Source organism: Hylaeus anthracinus, unplaced genomic scaffold (assembly GCF_026225885.1).
Source record: "Hylaeus anthracinus isolate JK02 unplaced genomic scaffold, UHH_iyHylAnth1.0_haploid 3, whole genome shotgun sequence".
In the NCBI taxonomy this organism is placed as follows: Eukaryota; Metazoa; Arthropoda; class Insecta; order Hymenoptera; family Colletidae; genus Hylaeus; species Hylaeus anthracinus.
In genome coordinates this window covers 7703138-7721475 of record NW_026535284.1, presented here as the reverse complement: position 1 = coordinate 7721475, position 18338 = coordinate 7703138, and the positions used below count along the sequence as shown (strand labels likewise).

Sequence of the window (18338 nt, the reverse complement as noted above, 5' to 3'; positions counted from 1 at the left end):
ATGTATGTATGTATGTATGTATGTATGTATGTATGTATGTATGTATGAATGTATGTAGGCCAACATTATATAAAAAATATTGTACCAAAAATATTGGGTAAAAGACAGAGCTTTCAATGCATCTTTTAATAGTAAGCACGAATCAATATTGTCCTACCTTAATATACAGAGTGTTTTATACAATAAGACATAAGGTTCCGTTTAAAAAATTAATTCGTTAAATTTCCTCCTCGAAATATTTTTTCCGTTCGGACGAACTTACGGCCCGAAAGTTTGGGAATAATTTCACGCCATACACCGTGTACGAGGTCTGAGCCTAGCCCGCGAATCTCGATAAGACCGACGCAATTTGGTTTATAGTAAATTACCAACGCCGTGCCTAAATTACCGTTCTCTAGATTTCGGCAGTACTTCCAGCTGATTGCAGCAAGCGGTTCGGTTAGGTGCGCGAATTATGTCCGCAGTTCCGCGCCAACGACCACTTAATCGTCGAATTTCGAACTGGCACCAACTTTGGAAGATTGTTACGTATTTTCGCGATGACACGAGCGCCCGCGGTTTATCGTACCTATGTATAATTTAACATTTGCTTTGCGCGGAGACGGTAAATCACACGCATCCAGAACTTTAGCAGTTTCGTCTAACTGGGGTTATTAACGCCGGAATGGTTTATGTTGGATCCGGCTAGTTGGGGGTCGTTTCAACGGCGATCCACTTGTTATATAGTTTAGAAAATGAGAGATTCTTTTATTTGCAATCTATAGAAAATGCACATGCATTTACATCGTTAGCGTGGATTTTCGAAAAATCCTCTGGCTTACTCCTGAGAATTTATTTTTGCTTCGGACCGGATTTTTCGAATCCATAAATAAACGATCCGACTAGTTGGGGGTCATTTCAACGGCGATCCACTTGTTATATAGTTTAGAAAATGATAGATTCTTTTATTTGCAATCTATAGCAAATGTATATGCATTTATATCGTTAGCTTCGATTTTCGAAAAATCGAATTGACTTGTTATTATAAAAATTCCTTTTTTTTTTTTTTTTTTTTTATTAAAATAATTTGTACATAATTCTAATGTATTATTTCATCCCGAATCGAATGACACTAGTGTCGGATTGACAGGATCATGCGTTCTCGAGATATCGAGTTTTTTCCGCTTTTTGGCCATTTGGGACCACTGTGCGTCGTGTGCCCCTGCACGCCATTGCCGACGCGTTCCCCGAGCACGACTGGCTTTCACCATAATTATACGGTACCCGGGCCCCGATCACGTGTGCATGCGCATGCGTGCGCCTGGCCCGAATCGGCTCGCGGACTGATGCAACCGGCGCGGGCCTTGCACTACAAATTGCGATGGCCCTAGGCACCGGAGGGGCACAGGGGCGCTGGAACGGGCCCCGAAGAGCAGGAAGAAGAGCAAGAAAAAGTGGCAGACGGGGATCACGTTTGGCGAACGCCGAAACGAACCGGGGGCCCGACAGCGTCTCTCAAACTGGGGCCCCTTGGACCCCTAAGAATAGTTTGTACGATTTTATCCAGGTCTTGTTTGATAGAATAAATGGTAGTAGTATTTCAGTAGTTTTGTTATTTGATTATGCTTGGACCATCCATCACGATGAAGAGTATGTATCGACACTTTACTCTCTCGATAGTCTGATAACTAGACTGCGGATCTTTATCCATTCATGGGAGATTTGAACGTGCAAGAACCTCCGAAAACAATATTCAAGAATATAAAAAAGATTGAAAGTAAAGTTCTTGTTATAATATTTGCAAAATAAAATAAACTCCTATTTAGGTTCAATTTTTGTAGCTATGTTCGCGAAGCTTTTTTGCATAAAGATCCGCAGTCTACCGATAACTCTCTGTGGAACCCGATTTCTTTTTCTCGAGACAACCTACTATCGACCTTCTATCGACCTACCTATCTACTAATTGACTTCAATGAATCGATGCAAATAAAGAAAACTAAAATAGCCTCGTACCTCCAAAGAACCAGAGTGTCGACCCCAAAGTAACGCAATAGCTTTTCAGTTAATAAATTACTTCGATTAATTTCCAAATTGCTCGCGGACGGGTCGAGGCAAGTACGATGAAAGTCGACGGGAAGTTTGTCGTGGCGCATCCCGAACGAACGAAACGAGAGACGAAGGGTAAAATATATATATAAAAAGAAACAGTGAACCGAAGAACAAAGCAACGGAGTCTTAGTGCAAAACGAAGACCCGAAGCTGGAGTCCGCCGCTCGGCTTATAAAGTAAGATTGGCTAATTTGTAGTCAAACATCGCCTCGTGATTTTATTTACGATGGCAAATCGAAGACCGCGAGCGGAACGATAATTCCACGGTGCCTCAGACCTTTAGCCTTTGGATGTTTTTTAAATAACAAACGAAAAGAAAAATATTCCTTGGGAAATCGTTCGGAGACATCTAACAGAGAGAAGAGCGATCTTGATCGATGCTGGGCGTATTTTTTGAAGGTATTCAGAACTCTGTCATTTTGAACTTTAACAATTGCTGTTGAAACAAATTTTACATATTTTTTCTTTAAGAAACATGTTGAAGTGCGAGCGTATAAAGATGCGGTTGTTTCCGCAGCGCAAATGAGCGGATGTGAATCTTTTGTTCGAGGGTGTTCGTTACGACTTACGGCTACGGTTACTATGGATGCGAATTCGGACGAAAATATGTTCGCACGAGTTCTGACGAATTCGTCTGAACAAACAAACGCCTATTTTTCAATGAGAGTGTTCACACTAGCAACGATAAACATGTCAGAACATTCACGACGGCGTCAGAACTAGTTGAGGATTCAAACAAGTTTGATGTTTTCGGGCGACCTGCGTCTATTCTTTTAGTCAGTAGCAGTACGTTTCTGCCGGCCAGTAAAGATGGACGAACTTGATGAATTTTATTTTCTTGGAAGTCCGTTAATGAAGATAATGTTGTTAAATGATGGAAAAATAGAGCATGTCAACGGGTTAAACACTATCATTGAAAAACAGGCGTTTGTTTGTTCGGACGAATTCGTCAGAACTAGTATTATAATAACTAACATGTATAATAATCTCTATTCTATCTGTTTTTCTAATATAATAACTAGTTTTACGTAAAGTTATATATATATATATATATATATATATATATTCTTAATAAAGTAACCAACAAAACAAGAGGGTAGATTGGAAATATAAATTAGAAAATGAAAGAAAAGAAGATTGGAAAATATTGCATCGAACTATACGAAAACTCGTAGATCGAGAATTCCTTTCGAGAGCCACTCCGTACAAAGAATCGACGAAACCCACAGAGTTCGCGTGCGTAAATGATCCACATGTTCCGAGAAGCAGAACAGGCGAAAGTCTTTTCGCCTCTATAGCTGTCGTCCGGTTCCTTAAACGACGTAACCCTTTGCTGTTTCTTTTTCCACGTAGTCTTCGTAACTTCCAGACGCCGCCTTCGAGGCATCCGAGCCCGGCATCTCGATGGCGGAGTTCGTTCCATGATAAATATAAGAGCCCTTTCGAATCGCGTACTTCATTTATACGCGAGTGCCTTTCTCCCGGACGAGAACTTCAACGAGATCGTTGCAATCGCGTCGAGACGTAAGTTCGGAGGATAAAAGATGAATTATTTATTGTACATGGAAGAAAGCATCGATCGAAGTCAGAGCGAGGAACATTAAGCATTCCGAACAGCAGTTTCTACTTGAAGGAAATATTCCCGTCTGCGCGGTGGGATTAGAGAAGTGACGATTCTTGTTCGAGTCAAAGTTTCGAATAACGAATAAAATCTCTCGCTAAATATGAACCAAATGCGGTAGCGACCGTCGGTTTAAATTTTGCTTAAATTTTGCTTAAACAACCAAATAAAAACGTGTTATATTTTTTTTATTATATTTTCAAATGTTGGAAAGGCCGACTATTTCCCCGGATATTCCAGGAAAAACAGAATTCGGTTGCAATCGTTAACGCCTTTATTACGCGCCGGTTCGGTATCGATTGCTTCGCGTAACGAGCCCAAACGTTTACAGAATCGGCTTTTGTTTTCCACTACCATCACGCATTCTTTTCTGACGCGCACAATTTAAACGAACCATGTACACATCGCATGTATAAACCCACTGCTCAATGTTGAGCCAATTAAGTATGGCAATAAGAGAAACACGATCGGCGTTACAGATAAGGAAAGGAATCGCCTTTCACTCTGACAACGCCAAAAATCGCGAGTTTCTTTAACGTCGCGACAAAAATTAATTCAGCGCGGGCTGATACGTACTAAATTTTTCATAACGTCCACCTGCTCTTCGTTTCGAAAAATTCACGTATTTTTTGCATAGCGGTGCCACCTAGACAATTAATTACTTTTAGACGTAATTTAACAGATTTAAATGAAAACATTTTTTTTTTTTTTTTAAATCGTCAGTGTTTTTAGGAATCGACGGATTAAAATTTACAGGTCTGCTGTTTTAATACAAAATGAATCAGTGTTTTTAGGAAACGACGGATTAAACTTCACAGACCTGCTGTTTCAATACAAAATGAATCAGTGTTTTTAAGAATTGACGGATTAAACTTCACAGGCCTGCTGTTTCGATACAAAATGACCGAGAAATGAATATTCAATGTTATTGGCTTTAATCACGATCAAACTAAACATTTTAATCTGACTAAATACGAGGATCGTTCAGAAAGTAAGTTTAACGATGTCAGCGGTGGTCTTGGTGAGAAGGTAGAACTACAAAATTTTAGGAACATGTTCTCTCATTTATTTTGATCAGTTTCGTGTGTCGTAGACTCTGGTCGGTCGTTTGTCGCGTGTTTTGTAACATTATATAATGACGATTCCGTTAAAATTTGCGTCCAAGTGTGAACCGCGTAGCATAATACGTTTTTTTACCGCTGAAAACTTCACAGCCACAGAAATTTATCGAGAATAATGTTCTGTTCACGGCGATAAATGCGTGAGCCTGAAGATGGTTACGCGTTGGCGAACAGCGTTCCTAAATGGCCGCGAAGAAGTATGCACGATGAAGAGCGCGAAGGACGACCAACGGACGCAAAGTGGACGAAAGTCATTACGCGTTCGGAATTCAAATGCTTGTTACTCGTTATACGAAACGTATTGAAAGATGTGGCGATTACGTAGAAAAATAAAAAAATTGAAAATTTTAAAAATGTCCTCGTTTTTGTGTTTTGACCACTCTTTCGCAGCGTAATTAGACCGTTAATCTTACTTTCTGAACGATCCTCGTAAAATCTTGAACGCCCTCATCGTTATTCGCGATTCTATCATTTAACCAAAAGCTCAACTCTGAAGGGCAGACGTAAACTAACGTCTTCCACGGTTTTAGCTCGAAACAACCAAACAAAAAATAGTACATTAGAAACGATCCCAACCTGTCTGACGCAAGATCGCCAAGAACCTGCGTGTTACCCGCGCGCCATGCGAACGACCATAAGTATCCGCGCCGAACAAGGACGCCAGCTTCTTTCTATCGATACATTTGCGAAATTTTCGTACGAAACCTATAATCGAGTTATACGCGTAAAAACGACCAGCGCTTATCGTGTTCGCAATTTTTGTCCCGATTATAGCTGTTCCTGTATCGCGAGGGACCGTCGCGCGTTGCATAAAATAAACGTTACCCCGCTCGACGTACGCGTTATCGCGATACTTGCGCGATTTCTTGATCTTTAAACCCTGCAATTACTTATGCCTCTGTAAAATCGATGAATGGCGGGCACACACACGCGTATTAATTAAACCGGGGAGATCAACTACGACGAATCGAAGGCTTTGCGCTCAATAATGGGTCAATCGAGATACGTACATCATTTTTACTCGATAAAGGCCGGCTCTACGAGTTCGCTGTAAGGTCGATGCGTACATCGTTTCTACACGGTGGTCCGTTAGAAACGAGCATGTACCATTTTATGAATCCAACTTCGATTACTTGCGACGCAAATAATTCGACTAATAAATTAAGAATTTCAGGTCAGTTAGTAACGTCTACTTTTTTTCTTGAGTAAATGTTTGAGCGATATTTGGCACTGGTTCTCCAGGTTTGTTCTTTTTTTCTTTTAAGTAATTTCGTGACTTGATACGGGTGGTTTTCAGCCAAGCAGCAGCGGTAGAAAAATATACAAAGAGGTATACAAACGTTCGCTTCCATTATCCAACCGCCACTTGCATACATTAGTGAAATTTTTAATTACAGAAATGTGTCCACCTTTAATTAAGCTCTGTACCTGAACAATGTTTGGACAGAGTACCCGGAGGAAAAAATGCACAGTGGCTTAATTATTAAAAAACGTAATTATTTATTATCTACGTTATCAAGTCGTACGCAAGCCCAAGCATTCGCGAAGAATTTAATTCTGTTTTTGATGTATCGAAGCTGGATCGATAAAATAATTCAGTGGCCACGAATTCCAAGAAGATCGCCTATTTTTATAATTTTTATAATTATTAGAAGAAGGCAGTTTCTTCCTCGGTGATATCCATGAAAACAAAAACATTGCAAATCTTTGACGATTCTCTTCAACTACACACAGCGACTCTCTCAAATAAAATGCAACCCATTTCTTAAAGCCACCGTGGATATCACATTTTCTTAATTAAATGGACCAGTGAGACTAAATGTACAAGTCTCCCCTTTTGTTATACAAATACAGCATTAATTTCTTTATACCTAAGTAACTCCCATCGAATCGAATAAAATTTTCCTTTTCCTTTTCGCTCTGCGCGGTTCAAAGAGTCACCAAGGAAAATCGAATACGGCTTACCGAGTATGTTTAGAGTCAAACAAGCTAAGCTATTTTGATTCTGTTTACAGACATGCTACTCGAGTTATTTGCTCGGCAATAGTAAGATGATTTCTTGGAACGCTGTATCAGCAACTTCACGCCTTGTTTACATTTTCTTGGAAGATGAACGGACCGTGTTTCAAGGTTTCCTGCGCTGATTAGACGTTTAAAGGGCGAACTTTAACAAGTGTGTTAAGTATGTTGTTAACGTTCAAAGTACAAGAGCGAACTGTGTCTTGTTTTACTTCAACTATGTTTCGCGATATCCAAGCTTCGAAATATAAATCTAGCCTCAATGCTAGTCAATCAATCTAGTCTCACCTGCACCTCCTTAAACACCATTTACAATTGTTACTTTAATTAGCGAAGTACAATTGCTGTCCTTTGTAGCCATTCGTAAAAATAGAAATGGAACGAATCGTCCGAAAGCCCGCGACAGAAATGGGTGACTCATTTCGTTACATAAATGAACCTGTTTTCCGAAGATGGTACGTCTCCCTAGTGCTCCCTAGTCTCCCAAGCAATGGCTTGGTCTGCCATGAATTCAGTGGTGCAACGCTTCACTATGACGTATTATAATAATTTGATTTTTGGCCAAAATCATTACTACTGACATTTTTAGCGTCTGTTGTTGACATACCAAATTGCATAAAAAAGTTGGTCTGGCAGATTGTAAGAGATGGTAAATGGGCCCTGGCAGTCGGAAAACCTTGTCGGAAAAACGAAGTAGTTCATTGAAACACCTAATAAGACTATCAAGTAACTGATATCATTATTTCTGAAACCTTTTGTATAAACAATACGTAATGGATAGCGTTAAAAAAATTTGATCTGGCAAACTTTGAGTGGTGTTAAATCGGTCTGACAGCCGTTTAAAAGAACGAACACACATCCGTTATCGGCGTTGAGATCTCGATAATCTAATGAAACTATAAAGTAATAATTATTTCCAAACATTATATATGTATAAATTACTATAATATAATAAATTACTATAATAATATGTATAAATATGTATACATTAGTTATGTATAAAATATTGCTGTGATGATTTTTCTTTCATACAATTGTTATTATTATTTAACTTCAATAAGTCGTGAAATTGGACGGCGCGCATATGTGTTTGCTCTTTTAAACGGCTGCCAGACCGACTTATCACCGCTCGAAGTTTCCCAGAGCAAATTTGTTTAACCCGATGTATTACATATCGTTCATACAAAAAGTTTCAGAAATAATGATTTCGGTCAAACTACTTCGTTTTTCCGACAAGGTTTTCCGACTGCCAGGGCCCATTTACCACCGCTTACAATCTGCCAGACAAACTTTTTTTTATGCAATTCGGTATGTCAACAATACATTCTAAAAATTTCAGTAATAACGATTTCAGTCAAAGATAATATTATTTCTAATATGTTTCCGACTTTCTAGCGGAGCGATGCACCGTTTGTGCTCTGCCAGCCTTGGGTTGTTTTTATTCTCTAGTAGAAAACAGTCAAACAGCAAAAGGATATTTGTAATGAAATCAGCCGAAATTTGATGTCGCGGACTAGAAGCTTCCGCGTGGTTTCAACTTTATCGAAAACACAATTAAATTGTCATGGCCGCGCAGTATCAACTGGTTCCGTAAACAAACGCGAGTTGATTAATCCCCGGCCACGGTCTCGTGTTTTACGGCCAAGGGACACTATATTTAAAGTTGCCTTAAATATAGTTTCGCGACACGTTTTCAGCGGACGCATATGCAGCTTCTGTAACGATCTATCACCGGGAGAACGTGCGTTTTGTTTGTCGTCTAAATAGTTCGTTTAATAGACATGCACGTAGCCGTGAATTAGCGAAACGTTAGGTGATACTGGCGTTCGGTGGTGGGCTTTTGTGTTGCGAAATATGTTTTCGTATCGCGTTACCGCAACGACAGTACCGGAGAATTTAGTTTCGAAAATATTTTGTTACGCGAGCCTTCCTCGGAGAGCGAACAATTGCGATTGGGAGTTAATGGTTTCGTTGTTGTCGTTCTTTTTCGAAACAATCTTAAGCGACTTGAAACATCGACAAATGAAATGAAATTACTTTTTTTTTTTCTTATTAAAATTTAAGCGATTCTGAACAATTCTACGCAAAGAATATTGAATTTGGAGCACTACTCGGTGTAAATTAGGCTGAACTATAAGAAAACACGTGTAAAAAATTTGGATCATCATCGGCGTAAACGTTTCTGAGAAAAGTGTACCGTTATACCAAAAACCTAGGTAACTCAGGAGACGCAAAAAACTAAAAATTTGTATGTCCCGCTCGATTATCGATATAAATATTGTCTAATCGTATTTCTTTTTATCAAAATCGATTAAAATACTCCCTTTTTGATAATTTACCGTTTTCTTTACCCTAAAAAACAATACCCTATCGCTGCGGCCAAGGTAACCGCGTCTCTTCGAGAAAGTTGTCAGTTGTATTTCCTTATATTTTTTACAGTTTTATCGCGTTCGTTTTACTAAGTTCGTGTCGTCGAACTTCTTTTTTTACCGCTTCTAGTGCTCCAAATTCAATTTTCTTTGCGCAGAATTGTTCAGAATCTCTTAAATTTTAATAAGAAAACAAAAAGCGATTTTTTTTTTTTTTCATTTTTTAATGTTCCAAGTCCCTTGAGCTTGATTTATTTGAAATTTTCGAAGCGAGTAGCCTTACAGTAGAGCGAAAATACTCTTTGTATACATATTTCTCTATTTATGAATGTATCTTTGAAATTAGGGCAAGTATAAGAAAATGATTAGAATAAAAAATATTAGCCCTTTGCAGTCGAGAGGTGACTTGAGAGGCGTGATTAGGTTTCACGCAGCAAATCTACAACACCTAATGTTTCTTTAGGTGTAATTTCTTCGGAGCTCGACGTATCAATAAAATGTTGTTCTAATTGTAAAATCTTGTTCTAAAATCTCGATAGATTAGAACTCATAGCAATAGAATGTTAACACTCTATCTACTGGACTATTTAGAAACAGTCTTTAATTAAAAAAAGAATTTTCTACGGTAACATGTGCTAATGTAGACTGACAATAATTCCTTCATACTATTACTAGGTACATTGAAAGCCAACCATCGACGCAGTAAATAAATTCGAAAAGCTAAATACTGCAATTAAAAAACTTACAAATAGGCTCCCGGTAAATAAAGTGTTACGAAATATCTCGAGTTGCTGGTAGATACCAGAAAAATGGCCTCGAGTACAAAGGGTTAGTATTTTTTTATTTTCTTTAACGCGTTGATCGCCACGTCAGCCATGTATGGGTGACAGTGCTTTTCGCTGAAAAACGTAGACTATTAATTCTGCAAGTTAAGCGACATAGAAAATGAATTTAAATGAAATACTTGAATTTCGACGTAGTTACAAAACTAAATACCAAAATAAATGTTTCATTACGGAGTTTCCGAAATTCTGTAAACAAAATGAAATCGCAGTAGAAATTTTCAAGAGCATTAGTCTGCCAGTGAACGCGTTAAAGATGATTCCACACACTACCCCCATTTTAACTAATTCGAATTTCTCCTCTTACTGAGAATCTCGTCGACCACCAGAAATCGTGGCAATTCTTAACCGATAGTCAATTGTCATCTCGTTCTCATAATCCACAGTTATTACGAAAACGTCCAAGAGCTAGCTACGAGTTAGCTCGACAGCTAGAAGCTTTCATGGGTGCATATTGATTAACACGTTGACTGCCAGAGAATTATTCTCGAAAATTTCTGCTAGGATTATATATCATTGAGACTATTGGATACTACCTAATCAAACATCCGTTGTGGTATTTATTTTTGTGACTTCATCGAAATACACGAATTTCATTTAAATTCATTTCCATCGAAGCTCAACTTTCGCAATTAAATTTTTTAGTTCTTCGGTGAAAAGCACTGTCAGCCACATATGGGCGACGTGGCGATCAACGTGTTAACGAACTACCTTTCGACCAGTAATGATTTTCTATTCGACGAGACACGAAACTGAACTGTTCGTCGCGATTCGTTCGATCTCCACGCGAGCACCCCGTCATTTTCGACGAACGTTTCCCAAAAAAGTACGCGATATACGTCTGAATATATCCGTCTCATCGCTCACCTTTGCATTCCTCGAAGGTTTCATCGGAATTGTCTAAACAGTCGTCGTGCGAGTCGCAGACCCACGAGACAGGTATACATTTACCATTTGCACATTGAAATTGCCTTAAAGAACAAGGCTTGCCTGAAATGAAATAAACAGAAAACAGAGATGAGATGCCAACTGAGGATGACGGTTCGAGAAATGGTCACACTGCGAGAAACGTGCACAAACACAAACCAAAGGAACCAAAGGAAAAAGAAAACGTTTGTATTCGATGATTCGATGGCGTTCGAATACCATTGCGCCTTAAATGATTACATTTTTCGTTGGGCCATTTTACGCGTTAAATAGCAGTGATGGCAGAAAACCTTGGATTTCGAATAAATCTGAAGTTTGTCGATATGTTTGCCTCGTTTCCGTATCCGTATTTATTTGAAGTGTTAAGGATACATTAGATGCCTTATTACGCTACTAAGTGTTGCTAAATTGATACGAACTTGTATCCTTCCCGTACATTTTTAATAAAGAATAGCAAAGTGAAGAATAGTAAATAAAGGAATGCTTTAACGAGGAACAGTGAAGAGTAATGAATATAAGTCAATAATTATGAATTGCAGGTGTTAGTTTAGTTGTAAGCGTCTTTAGACTTTTAAAAAATGTAACACTGTTAGAAAATAATATAATTAATACACAAAACATACTGCGAATACTATAAATAAAATACAAAGAACAAAATAACAATGGAGTAAAATATATATAATAACAAATAAGTAACTATGTATTGCTGTTCAAGAATAATAGCATAGATCATTTCTCTGCTTGCAATCTGTTTCTTTTTTCCGTTAAAAGTAATCCTGCTTTAGAAAATATTCTTTCGCGCGGGACTGAAGTAGCCACCACACAAAATAAATGATCTACTAATTTACTTAATAAAGGTAATTGAAGTTGATATTATATACGGATTTTTTATGCAAACTATATATATATTGAAACATTGTATAAAAAGTAATTTAATTAAGATCAAGAATTGCGGTCACGCAATTCTAGCAAGATAAAAGAATAACGATCACGCTCGTGCATGAAATTAAATCACGAACACCCTCGTGAATGAAATTAAATCACCATCGTGATCGTGATTTTGCAATCACTGTGATAAATAACGGTCAGTGATTTTGCACGCCATCTCTATTGTGCACCCTCGCTTAGAAAAGAGATGTAAGTTGTCCCACTTTCTAGAATCATTCCGTATATTCAAATTTATGCACTGCTTATTTGGAAGAAGCTCGCAGAATTTCCTTCCAATCCCAACAGATGCGAAGCACGATCTTCTTTTGATACCAGCCAACCTTTGGTGTCGTTACTAGCGCTTCATTACCTCGGGTCGTTTGTCTCGAGTCTCTCTTCCGTTCACTTTCTAAATTATTCGTCTCCCGTGTCTCGTACCAATTAGCCTCGCAAATTAATCGCTTTCGTCGTAGCCGAGACGGTACACATGCGCTCCATTTTTCAAAAATTAAACAGACGCGGTATTTTTCAAGATCTCCTACCATCTTAAACCCTTCAAAGAAGAAATTGCTGGCTTTAATCTTTCAAAGACGGGATTCCAATTTAAGCCGTAAGTCTCCCGTTTGCAATCGAGCGACACTTTATATTTCCAAACTTTTAACAGAGACTCTCCAGTGGAATTAAATTATGTTTCCTTTTAGTCGTTATTATATCTATTATATTTATATTGTACCATAAAGTAATATAAATCAATTATTTTCAGACAAACTACGGTACTGTTTGTATTTGAACCCGCGTTTCCTCTCGTACAGCGTGCCAGTATTCTTTAATTTATTATTAATACTACAAGTACTCTCGGAGTATTTTGCGAATCGACATATGTTCTTTAAATATTTTTCTATTGTGCATACAATTTTCAATCCAATCTCGGCGTCAATTACTTTGTAGCGCGTAATTGAGCGTGTTGAAAACGCATTTTCCCAGAAGAGTCCACGTTAAAGAGTGAAAAATTGAAATTTATTTCTTAGCTTTTAGGTACCCTAGCCTTCCCAACATTTTTTGTGGGTGTTTTTGGGATAAAGTCTAACCCGTATACAAATTTTTATCATTTTCTTGGCGTTATTTCTATTTGCCCTAGAGCCCCCTTAACATATTTTTTTTAACTATTGAGAGAACAATTTTTTATTCGAATGGTTCCATATTTCTTGGACCTTCGTGTTTACCGAAAGAATTTAAAAAAAAGAAATCCCTATAAAATTATGTTCGACCCTGTACACGAATTTCGCGATCTCTCCTCTAATTTATTCGCGACATATTTCCGTTCGCAATTCGAACAAGCTATAACGACAACATCGTACACGCGTCCGCCATTATCCATTTCGAATAAAACAATAAATTTCGCATCGGTTCCGTTCGTTCATGTTTATACTGTACTTATCCATTTTCATCAACAGTGAATATTTGTTTCGGGGGATTTTATATCCAGCTATTGTTTTCTCACTGACGTTCGTCTCATCCCCTATATTACCACGCACGGATAATATCCTCTTAATACACACTGAAAATACCCTCGGAAAATACCCGCGCTCAAAATATTCAAATAACGTGTCCCTTTTTCTAAGGGACAGTCGCGTTTATTACGCTGGATCATTCTGTCCGTTCAGACAACGAACAAAACGTGTATCGTGCTGGAATATATACAGTGGGTGTAGTAAGTATTCGTACGCTGGTCAATTAAAAAAAAAAAAAAAACTACGTTCAATTGTAATTTATTAACTTCTTTTTTTTAAACAATGATAGTCTACATATTCTTGAAAATCTCTACAATAGATCCAGTATAAACAAAATTAGTTATTTATATAAGTTGCAAAATTAACAAGAGACAAAAAAAATATATACATGTCGAACTGAGTAACCTCCTTCTTTTCGAAGTCGGTTAAAAACAATAAATCGATAGAAATATAGAAGCAATAAATATTCGAACAAATGTTAAATTTTCGAAACTTCGTTAAAAAAAAAAAAATGAAATTTACATTAATTTACATTAATTTATAAATAATTAATACTTCGTCGGATTTCATTTTGATTTTATAATTGCAGAACTCTCCTAGACATTAGGTAAATTAATTAAATTTGATGTTACTCGGGATAGGATCTTCTTCCACTCTTGTATTAAAACATTTTTTAAGGCTTCTTTGCAGTAAATATGATGTTTCCAATTCGTACGAAGCTATAAACTGATGTGTTGATGTTACAAATTCTACTGTAAATGGTTCTATATTTCTAGCAATTTTTCGTATGTTCTTGTCAATTTCGCAAATTATATAAACTAATAACTATTGTTTGGACTACATCTATTCTAGAGATTTCCGAGAATATGTAGAATATCATTGTTTATAAAAAAAGAAATTAATAAACTACAATTTCACACAAAAGTTTTTTAAGAAATTGATCGACGTACGAATACATTCTACACCCACTGTATAAATAAATCTCCGAGGGTCGATTATCGGTATTGCATCTGTCCCCAGAATTTCTATACTTTTCGATTTATTCGATAATACCAACAACAAAAAGATATGTTTCCTGTAATATCGAATAAGTACACAGGTTAAAAGATGGATACTGTTTTCCTAATGTAAAAAAGAGTCTACCTCCGCTAATTTAAGCTTCTAAATATTGCTCAGCTCGCGCGAAAGCCACTTATCCATCTTCTTTGTCGATCTTCGCCAAGTGACGAACGATCATGGCTACCACTCGCGAGGCTTCCCTTGTACAGTTTTACGCGGATTACTTTCAACGATTCTTTACAATTTTATCCAGTTCGATTTTCTTCGATTACTTGATCTCGGATCAACTACCACCAAACTTTCGTACCCATCTTTCTAAACTCTACAACTTCTTTAGCCTAGTCTTTCTTAAGGGGCTATCCGGAATTAGAAGGTATAAAAAAGCGGTTTTTCGCGAATTTTTTTCGGATGGAAAAAAATAATTAATTCCATCCAACTTTTTATCCTATTTTCGTACATATTTGAGTAGTCTGTAGAAATTTTGTCAACAAGTAATATTCAAATTGAGTCGATGTTGACGCACCTCACAATTAAAATCTCCTATCGGCGAGGAAAGATGCTGGTCGTAATTTTGCCTTGACACAAAAAGAAAACCAAAAGAAATTTTCATTTTCATACATTTTTCTTCCATGTGAACTAAGAAAATTTATACAAAAAAAAAAAAAATTTTAAACAACTTTTTTATCAAGTTAAAGTGATTTTTTTTCATCCAAAGAACTCGTTCTTTTTTTTTTTCAAACTTGCAGTAAGTTCACATTTACGCCATTTTTGCGGGTTTTTCTTAGTTCAGCTGATATGACTGGATCCATATATCGTGAAAGACAAGTAAATGATTTTCTTCGATATTCTTCATTTATAATTCTACGATGTATGAAACTATGTCACATTGAACAACATTTTTCTTAGTTCACATAGAAGAAAAATGTATGGAAATGAACATTTCTTTCGGTTTTTTTTTGTTGTTGTGTCAAACCAAAATTACGACCTGCATCTTTCCCGCCGACAGGAGGTTTTAAATTAAAATTAAAATTTTTAATTGTGACGTGATCTACAAATGTGCGTCGCCAGTCGACACAATTTGAATATTACTTGTTGAAAAAATTTCTACAGACTACTCGAATATGTATGAAAATAGGATGAAAAGTTCGATAGAATTAATTATTGTTTTCCGTCCTAAAAAAATTCACGAAAAACCGGTTTTTTTAGACCTCCTAATTCGGGATATCCCCTTAACGACTGAATCATCTCGCATTGTCTTATCTCAAAATTCAAACTTCGAAAAGTGATATTTCATTGCTACCTCGAATATAAAATTTTCAAAATTCAATTCTCGAAATAAACTCAATTTACTTCCGAAGCAAAGGATTTCTTTCACCTCGGAGCACCGCGATTCATTTTTCACGCCGGTAGTGCCATCTATGTACATAAGCCTAATTACACGCGTCAGTTATATGTATACAGACGAAATGAACATTGGAGGCAAGAGCTGGAAAAACTTTAAATGATACGAGAAACGATTGCACTATGTAAATATCAATCGTTATTTGTTTTGTGAAGAAAAACACTGTTTAACACGTTGGTTGCCAAGCTAAATCTCGTGAAAATTGTTAAGTTAAAATTGTTGAGTTAAAATTTTGTCTCGAGACTATTAAAAATTAGATAATTTAACATCTATCGTAGTATTTATATTTTTGAACGTCGTCAAATTCACGAATCCTGTCCAGAATTATTTTCATTATTGTCTCACCTTTGAAATTCAATTTTTTTTTTTTTTGTTTCTTAATAAAGAGTCCTGTCACCCATTTCTGGATGAGGTGGCTACCAACGTGTTAAAGCAGTATATAAAGTCACCCGGACGTTCGTTAAACCGAAAGAATTTATCCTCGCGAACTGTACGCGCATTTGTTGGTAACAAGATAGATTTCACGAACAGAAAATGCTTCTCGAACGACACCGTTTGAATTACGCTAATCCGCTGTGTCGTAAGAAGTAAATCGCAGAGTGCTTTTTCGCGTCTGTATCGATGTTACAGTGACCGAAATAAGGATGCAGGGTAAAAGGATCGATATTGACCTTCTGACATGCACGCGTACGCGATACCTTCGTCGAAATACTATAAAAATAGAGAAAACGTTTCGTAATATTTTTAGATTCGAAACTGATAACCCTATGATGGTAAATCGTACAGAGAAGTAAACTACACTTGGTAAATTATGTACATATATATATCTCGTCGGTAAAACACCTTACGAAATGTACTTTTCGTTTATCGAGCCACGAGTACACTTTCCTCATGTTTAAGCTATCAACGTTTACAGGGTAAATACTAAATAAGAAACGAAAGTAGTTTACGAGCTTCGCGATACCTCAAAGGTAGAAATGGCTGCGGTAATTTCATCTCGTGTCCGGTGGGTATTATCAAGGTTCGATACCGATTGTAATAATCCAGCCCGATATTAATTTCTTTTCCTCGCGTAAAAATAATTTACCGACGCAAGTCCTGATAAACATCAATTCTTTATTCCCTTCCAACGTACCAACCGATAAATTCCTCGGAGACATTATCCAACGGCACTAATAGGGGGCGATGTGGATGCATATTGGCGCGATTGTGTACGAGGCTAATCATCGAAACGTATTCCGTACTTTCGATACGTAAATGAAGAAGAAAAAAAGAAAATTGTACCACGAATCGCGATATTCTGATTGGAAGAGAATTAACACGTTGATCGCCATGTCACCCACATATGGGTGACAGTGGTTTTCACTGAAGAACAAACAGAATTAATTTTGAATGTTCAGTAACAAAGAAAATGAATTTGAATTAAATTCTTAAACTTCAACGAAGTTATACAAATAAATATTACTATAAATGTTTGATTATGTAGCTTCCAATAGTCTAGAAACAAAACTTAATCACAATAGAAATTTTCAAGAGCATCAGTCTGGCAGTAAACGTGTCAATCTGAATGAATTAAATGATAATGCACGACTGTAAATACAATTATAATAATGCATACAAAAGTTGATCTATGAATTCTAATTTGTTACAAATGAAGAAAGAAATATGAAAATTGTGTACTTTTGCCAATTAAAATCGCATAATATCATTATTACCATTATTAATAATTAAGTTTAATAATACTTATAATTTTCATAACATTAGTACTATTCGGTATTAATCTATTTGATCGGTATTTGATCTATTAGGAACGTTTTCAGATTGACTGATCGGTAAAATATGTACAATAATAAACATAATTTCCCTCTTAATTTTCTGTCTTAATCTCAATTTGCAACAAAACAGAGTGATGTTCATTAAAAAGGAGAAATAATATTGACCCCGTCTAAGTTAAATGATAAAGCCAACCGAAGGTCAATAGAAACGCATGGTCACTGATCAGGCTATAAAATAAAATGTCTATAATCAATAACATCATTCAGCTTTTTTTTTTTGCACCGTATTTTGCAGTATATTATTAATAACCTTTATAATTGGAATTCGATTTAATTGAATAATAGCAAACAAAAAAGAAAATTTAATTTCGTTCGAATTCATTTAGAAACAAAAATCAATTGACTTCATCGTTAATAATATTAACATACAAAATACTTGACTATATCTGATCGGTAAATTATTCGAGAATAACTACACAATACTACAGAATAACGAACAAAGACGCATTGTTCGCTAAATTAATTGATCTATTTGCCGAAATAATGTACTTATACCATTTTTATATTATATTATACCACTTTACCGACCAGTCAATCTGAAAACGATCCCAATAGATCAAATTAATACTGAATAGTACTAATGCTATGAAAATTAAAAGTATTACTAAATTTAATTA

At 36.5% G+C, this 18338-nt stretch overlaps 1 protein-coding gene across 7 annotated transcripts in view; it reads right to left on the bottom strand.

The window, feature by feature from the left end:
• The window catches only part of LOC128893885 (low-density lipoprotein receptor-like), a 61207-nt gene that overhangs the window by 41618 nt on the left and 1251 nt on the right, over positions 1-18338 (bottom strand). For 4 of the 7 annotated variants that reach the window (XM_054155196.1, XM_054155195.1, XM_054155198.1 and 1 more), the window contains exon 2: positions 10928-11050. The exons of the other annotated variants lie outside the window; for them this stretch is intronic. In XM_054155196.1, coding sequence (XP_054011171.1) covers positions 10928-11050 — 123 coding nt within the window. The remainder of the gene's footprint in view (positions 1-10927; positions 11051-18338) is intronic. 7 annotated transcript variants of the gene reach the window in all.